Here is a 7,520-nt window from a genome sequence, read left to right on the forward strand (position 1 = left end):
CTTCTTTGTTTTCTGTGATGAAATATAATAGTTACCCCTTAAACCTTCTTCTTCTTCCTCTCATCAAAACACTAATCCTTCTTATTCTTCTTCCTCTCATCAAAACACAAGGGAAAGATTGAAAGCTAGAGGGAAGAAACAAAAGTCGAAGGGGTGGTTAATTTTCGACGCAGTCCCCAACCCTGCCCCCTGAAGCCTAGTTTTCTTATATTACTTTAGTATGCCTCCAATTTGGCGAGTTACACGAATTTATGTAATTACTTCATTAATTACATGAATAATCAAAAAGGCTTTTAATAGCATACTCTATTTTATATTAACTAATTAATGCAATGGTCTTATAAAAGATACTTTCACAAAAACTAGTGAAATTATTAAATATAATTCTTTTATGGGATGAAATATAATAGTTACCCCTCCTCAGAGTTCTGTTTTGAAATATAATAGTTACCCCTTAGTTTTCTGACATGAAATATAATAGTTACCCCTTCTTAGTTTTCTATGATGAAATATAATAGTTACCCCTTAAACCTTCTTCTTCTTATCAAAACACTAATCCTTCTTATTATTCTTCCTCTCATCAAAACACTAATCCTTCTTATTCTTCTTCCTAGAGGCAAGAAACAAAAGTCGAAGGAGTGGTTAATTTTCGCCCCTGTCCCCTGAAGCCTAGTTTTCTTATATAACTTTGGGTTGCCACCATTTTGGCGAGTTTCATGAATTTATGTAATTACATACTTAATTACAGTAATAATCAAATAACATTTTAATGCCATATTCTATTTTATATTTGCAATTTAATGCAATGATCTTATAAAATATAATTACAAAAAAACAAGTGAAGACATTAAATATAATTGTTTTATGGGATGAAATATAATAGTTACCCCTTAAACCGTCTTCTTCTTCTTCCTCTCATCAAAACACTAATCCTTCTTATTCTGCTTCTTCTTCCTCTCATCAAAACACAAGGGAAAGATTGAAAGCTAGAGGCAAGAAACAAAAGTCGAAGGGGTGGTTATTTTTAGCCCCTATCCACAACCCTTCCCCCTGAAGCCTAGTTTTCTTATATAACTTTGGGATGCCACCATTTTGGCGAGTTACATGAATTTATGTAATTACATACTTAATTAAAGTAATAATCAAATAACATTTTAATGCCATATTCTATTTTATATTTGCAATTTAATGCAATGATCTTATAAAATATAATTACAAAAAACAAGTGAAGACATTAAATATAATTGTTTTATGGGATGAAATATAATAGTTACCCCTTCTTAGTGTTCTGTCATGGTAGAATATTTGAGAACACCAAGGTTAAGGAGACACTAAGGATTAAACATGATGTCTTGTACAGTATTTAATAGAAAGAGAAATGTTAAAATATTATACAGTACTTGAAATACCTCAGATGACAAATTTCATAATAACAAAAAATTGGAGGAAAGTTTTGGTTCAACAGATTTCAGGTTTTTTATATATAATATATTTTTTGAAGTGATTTACTTCTTTTCTTGCTGTAGAGCCTTGGCAACATACAATTTACCAAGAGACTGACTGCAAAACTGAGAGATCTGTTTGCAGTAATTTGATATCTGTCCTGAGGTGATCATAGCATCTAGACGTGGCAAGGGAGCAATGGGCTTGAACTGTTTACTAATGTCTTCATCGGGTAACTGCGGCTCTCCACGTGCTTGGCGTTGAGCATTTTCGGCAGCCTGTGGAAATATTCAGGAGAAATAAAATGAGAGTTTATGGCATTGTATAAATTAAATATGTTAGTGGCATTACTGTATATAAATAAAATACGGTTGTGCTTCCATTTAACGTCATTTAACAAAAAATAAATAAATAAAATTAGCTGTATTATTTATTTATTTGTGTTTTATGTATGTGTCCACACATACACACATATATATATATATATATATATATATATATATATATATATATATATATATATATATATATATATATATATATATACTGTATATATATATATATATATATATATATATATATATATATATATATATATATATATATATATATATATATATATATATATATATATATATATATATACTGTATATATATATATATATATATATATATATATATATATATATATATATATATATATATATATATATATATATATATATATATATATATATATATATATATATGTTGTTGTTATATATATATATATATATATATATATATATATATATATATATGTATACACAAGTAAAAGAAATAATTGTCCCATGGGCAAACGCATAAAGGAATATACATTCCTTTGTACACAAGTACAATTGTACCCCTCTTGGTCAGCAAATGTTATTCCCGGATTTGGCGATTTGAGGCCATTTTGAGATCCTAACCCCCGCGAATTTGAAGGGCCTGCTGTATATATACATATATACACAGTGACATGGTTTACAGGAACAGCACCTTTTGAGGGACACCTGTACATGGCAGTATGAAGTTCACAAAGATTGATTGTGGTAATTACATCTCTGGCAAAATTTCACAAAGCCATTGTTACAAAATTATAAAATATATGATAACCAGATGACATGCTTTACTGGTTGCCCTCTTAACTGGCAATGAAGGGTCACAACTTCCATTAGAAATCAATGATTACTCACCTACTTCTATGCTAAATTTGAAAATTATGCCAGTCAAAGAAATTACATTAGGTCATGCCGCCTATTTTTCAAATCCTTTGGGTTGAGATTTATCTATATTCAAACAATAAAAAATATCAAGTGTTGAGAGCAACAATAACTACTGGGTATACCTATCACACTAATGATGGGGAGAGTTAGAGGAGAGGGAAAAAAGTCTTCCTCTTAACAAAAACAAATTATTATATAAATGAGACAGTTCAAAATTAACCTTACCCTTTTCTGCATGAACTTATGCTTATCCTGTAACTGTTTAGCATTCTGACGTTGAAAGTTGTTGAACTTGTTGGCCTCTTGACTAAGGTCATCCACATAATCCATGAGACACCTCAACTGACGATCCAGGGTAGACATAGTTCCCAGGTCCAGGAACTGTTTCCCCTCACTGCTGGGCATCAACTGGAACATTTAATGAAACATATTAAGACGAACAGAATTTGTAATTCTTAGATGTTTTCTTTATTCTTCTTCCGCTTGTAAGTGGGATTCAGAAGCATAACTTTTTAAAGAACGAAGGGAAATGTGATGGGAAAGAGTAGTGTTTGCATTCTTGTGGTTTATAGGCTACAAAAGGTATCAGGATAATAAACTCCCGGACAAATGCCCACCCTCCTCCCCCTATCAGTGAGTCTGTACCAACATATACTCAATCCAAAGACTTTTCTCATCGACTATGAACAAGCCGCCAGGAGTGCCACTGAAAAGGTCTTACCTAACACATCTGTCAAGGGATGTTTCTACCACTTATCACAAAACATATATGACAAGGTACAATACGAGGGATTACAAGGAAAATATCAAGTTGATGCTGATTTTGCCCTGAATATTCGAATGCTACCAGCTCTGGCCTTCATCCCACAAGATGAAGTGGTCGACGCATTTGAGACACAGCCAACTGAAGGTGATCCTGTCATAGACTACTTAGAAGATACATACATTGGATGCTTACAAGGATGGCATAACCATATGCTAGTAAACATTATTTCATTCCATCCAAAAATCTGGAAGTTTCTTCTAGTATTGACGAAGGAGCAGGCACTGACCAACATCACCATCAATCAGAAGACTGCAGAAGATCCAGCACCACCTAGCTGGAAACGCTATAAAGATTCGACAGCCAGAATAGCATCCATCGTACGAGACTTTGAGAAACACCATGTGTTGAGCCTTTTGAGGGGAATAGCCCACAGCTTGCATTTAAGTGTGTGATGTATGCCAGTGAATTTTCTAAATATTGATTTTGACTGATCCACAATTTTTTACACTTATCCACAACTTTTTATCAGCGTTGTACTAATTCTAGTTTTCTTGGAGGTTTGTAGTTAAAAATTAACTTTTGTGTGACTGGAGCATTTTGTATATATAATCACTATCATACATAAAAAATAAAACATTAATTCATAAGAGTGCTATATTTTCCAGTCTATTCAGTCTTCCATATTTTATGCCAATTATTGGTGAAATCATTCTTTTCCCCACAATAAACAATAAATGTCAATATAGATTCACTGGCAATGCGGGGCAATAGTCCGAGATCCCTACAAAGAACAAAGGAAAAGTCAAGATAAATTAATAAGGCTGAAAAAGTAAAAGGCCTTGCTCAATGCTCATTTACCCCTTCAAAAGATGTTAAGTGCCTAAAACAGACAAAAAAACATACCCACCTCATACAATTCACTCAAGAGCGTATTGACCAGGTGTGAATTCTTGACGACCAAACGGATCTCCTGAAACAGAGATTCAAATCCCAGACGCATCTTTTTAAGGGCCTCAGGGGTGTAGTCACGTTCCTGAACTGTGTTGATGGCTTCCGGAGTGAGACGATAAGCTTTAATAGACAGGAACCCTCGTGCTGTCTTGATGGGATCTGGAATTGATGGAAAATTAAACACCCTTCCCCACTCTGAGACGAATTCAAAATGGATGACCGAGAACATATAAAGAGCATGTGAAATGTAGTTGCAATGTGCCGAATAAGATTGGAATATTAAGATTTGCCGACTGTAACAGTCCACCCATGGTAAAATGCAAGATACTGATTTAGTTTTCTTATTTTAACCTAACCAAATTATCTTAATATCACCCACTGAAATAAAACAAACACAGTTGCACCTTGTCAAACATAAAAAACTATGAGATGTAATAATCAAGAATCGTAGTGGGCCCAGTTCTGTAATCTTATTACTGTACAGCGTTTCAGTCTGATTGCAATCTAAGTAATTGTATTTGTTTAAAAAAAAATATAATGAACTCTCCACCTATAATTGTGAGGCAGATTTGGGGATACTAAACCTCAAAGAAAGTGCAGGAAAGAATTGGGGATTGATTTAAGATAGATGCAGGAGACAAACTTACCATAAATCAGGACGACAGACTCCTCAATGCTAGTCTGATAAGAGAACTGTGACTCGAGGAGTTGCGTGGTGATGAAGTTGCCAAGCTGAGTACTCTGGTACCAGCCAACACTTAGGTGATCCACATTTACCTTTCGCAAATGACGCATCATTTCAAGCTGATAATCCTCTGCCAAGAGAAAAATAATAGAAAAATAATAAAACAATTGCTAGATTGTGATGTGAAATAGTAAAATGTGTATACAGTAATTCAGATTTAGATGGTAAGAAAGAGAGGCAAATATCCACTAGAAAAGTCCAAGATGGACACCCAGTAGGAAGCAGTATGCCACCACTTTCCGTTAATTTACTATCTTTTGTACTTTCAAGCGATCTTACCAAATGTACATCTACAGTTACAATACTGTAAATCAACCCCACCTCAAGATTTCTACAAGGCTTGAGTGGTCTTTATATAAGTACAGGTAGAGTATTCCCTTTGTTTAAGAAGTTGACTAACCAACACAGACCTCCATTATTGTATGCAATTCTTCCCTGTGCATGGTCTCCTGTTAGCCTCAAGGACATCTAAAATAAACATTATATTAAAGTCACAATATCTACCAGTAGTTTAAGCAGTGTTCATTCTTTTTGTAAAGTACCAAAACACTTCATGAAACCAATGATCAAATATTCATGTCATACTATTTAATTTTCTTCAATAAAAATAACATACAGTATAAAAAATTATCATTACGGTACCCTCTTCTGCTCTAGCTCGTACTGGCATCCCCCAGGTTATGAAAGGGATGTGTCTTTGAAAATGTTTTCATAGCCCGGATTTCCGTAATGTGGGACCAATTTTCCCATTGACTTCCATTATATAATTGGAGATACGTTCCAAGGAAATATTTTTGGCAAAAATATGTAATAGAAGCACACATGAAAATAAACATCTTTAAGCACATACATTGATTACTTCATGACGTAACATTATAATAAATGCACACAACCCTTGTATTTAACTCACTATAAACAATATTGAGTGTTGTATGAGGTGGTGCGATCGGAGTTACCTCCAGAAAAAATTAAGTTTAGTGTCCAACATAATTCCTTCAAGTGATCTTTTAGTACCACTGCTTTCATCTGAACACGATGCAAAGCCGAACAAGCTAGAGTTTGAAATTAAACTGAGCACCGTTGGCGTGGGTGCGCTTTCCTCCACCGTACTGTAGCAACCACCAAGAAATCCACATGAACAAACTTTATAGTTTGGTCATAGTTTCTAAAATCCCTAAGCACGAATTTCCATAATGAGGAGGATGCTTGCATATCAATTATCAGTAGTCACTTCAATAGCACTTACTGTCTGTATTCATGTGACATTTTTATTCATTCAAACACAACTTGCACTACATGACACACTTAATTGAATGACAACAACTATGGTATGGGTTAAAAAAAATTAAATAAAAAAATCACGTGGATATATTTTGGCAAGAAGACTTGGGAGAGTTAAAGAATAATATGTTACCCGTATATCAAAGAAAGGATTGCCAGCTAAATGTGCACCAGTCCCAGCCAAACTGGGTCCAATATCACCATTAGGATTGGGGTCCAAATTTAATGGTTAACCACTTGTAGATACAGCATACAAGGTCCCCTCTCTGCTGAATAAAATTGTCCGGGTAGGCCAAATAAAATATTAAAAGTGGAATCCCCATAGTGAAGGGGACACTTACCTTCATCTACATCATCAGCATGACGTGGAAAGGGGAAGCAGTTGGTGATCTCCAGCCTCTCATCCACCACAAGGCCAAGAAGTACACCCTGTGCCACCTCTGTGTTTCCTGCACCTTCTTCATGGCAGTGTTTAATGATCTTCATTAAAGCCTAAAAAATGAAAAGAACAGAAATTTATAATCACACCTCAATGTTGCAACCGTGAGCATAGCAGTGACTAGACACAAAACCTTCTCTAACAGGAAGAGGAAAGCAAATATGAAGTAGACACCAGTTTATGCCCTGTTATTTATTTGGGGGATCTTCACAGACAAATTACCATAATTTGATAGGCTACACAGATTGAACATTTGGTAGGTAATCAAAATTTTAGCCACCTGCGTTTAATCACAATATACTGTAATAAGTAAGGTGATTTTCTGAACAGCAAATATCCATTTTTTCTGGAAAGTGAAAAGTACTAATGTGTTTACATGGTGAAGTTAGTCTACAATCTTGAGAAGATGTATATAAAGGTGATTTAAAACTTAAGGGCTCAGCATAATTGATGTTTTACATTGTCTAAATGTGCTTAATTAAATCGAGGGTCATCAAATACAGGGTAACAGTAATTATTCAGAATTTTTAATTATAAAAATTGTAAGGCAGCATACATATACGGAAGAGGCTGGTTGATTGCTCAGCGTATATTTAAAATATCCAAATGGAGTTTTAAGGTTTTGATAAAAAAAGCAAATAGATATTAACT

The 7,520-nt window shown here is 34.1% G+C and overlaps 1 protein-coding gene across 1 annotated transcript; it reads right to left on the reverse strand.

Annotated features, from left to right (window-relative positions):
- Positions 1 to 1,350: 1,350 nt before the first annotated feature.
- Positions 1,351 to 6,922, reverse strand: LOC121859079 (eukaryotic translation initiation factor 3 subunit H-like; the record flags this gene model as incomplete). Its single annotated transcript, XM_042355752.1, is given in 5 exon segments — positions 1,351 to 1,721; positions 2,913 to 3,095; positions 4,361 to 4,563; positions 5,052 to 5,219; positions 6,772 to 6,922. Coding segments are annotated over 5 exon segments (921 nt in total), but the record flags the coding sequence as incomplete, so codon positions are not given.
- Positions 6,923 to 7,520: the final 598 nt, after the last annotated feature.

The sequence above is a fragment of the Homarus americanus genome, unplaced genomic scaffold, assembly GCF_018991925.1.
Source record: "Homarus americanus isolate GMGI-L3 unplaced genomic scaffold, GMGI_Hamer_2.0 scaffold42278, whole genome shotgun sequence".
Classification (NCBI taxonomy): Eukaryota; Metazoa; Arthropoda; class Malacostraca; order Decapoda; family Nephropidae; genus Homarus; species Homarus americanus.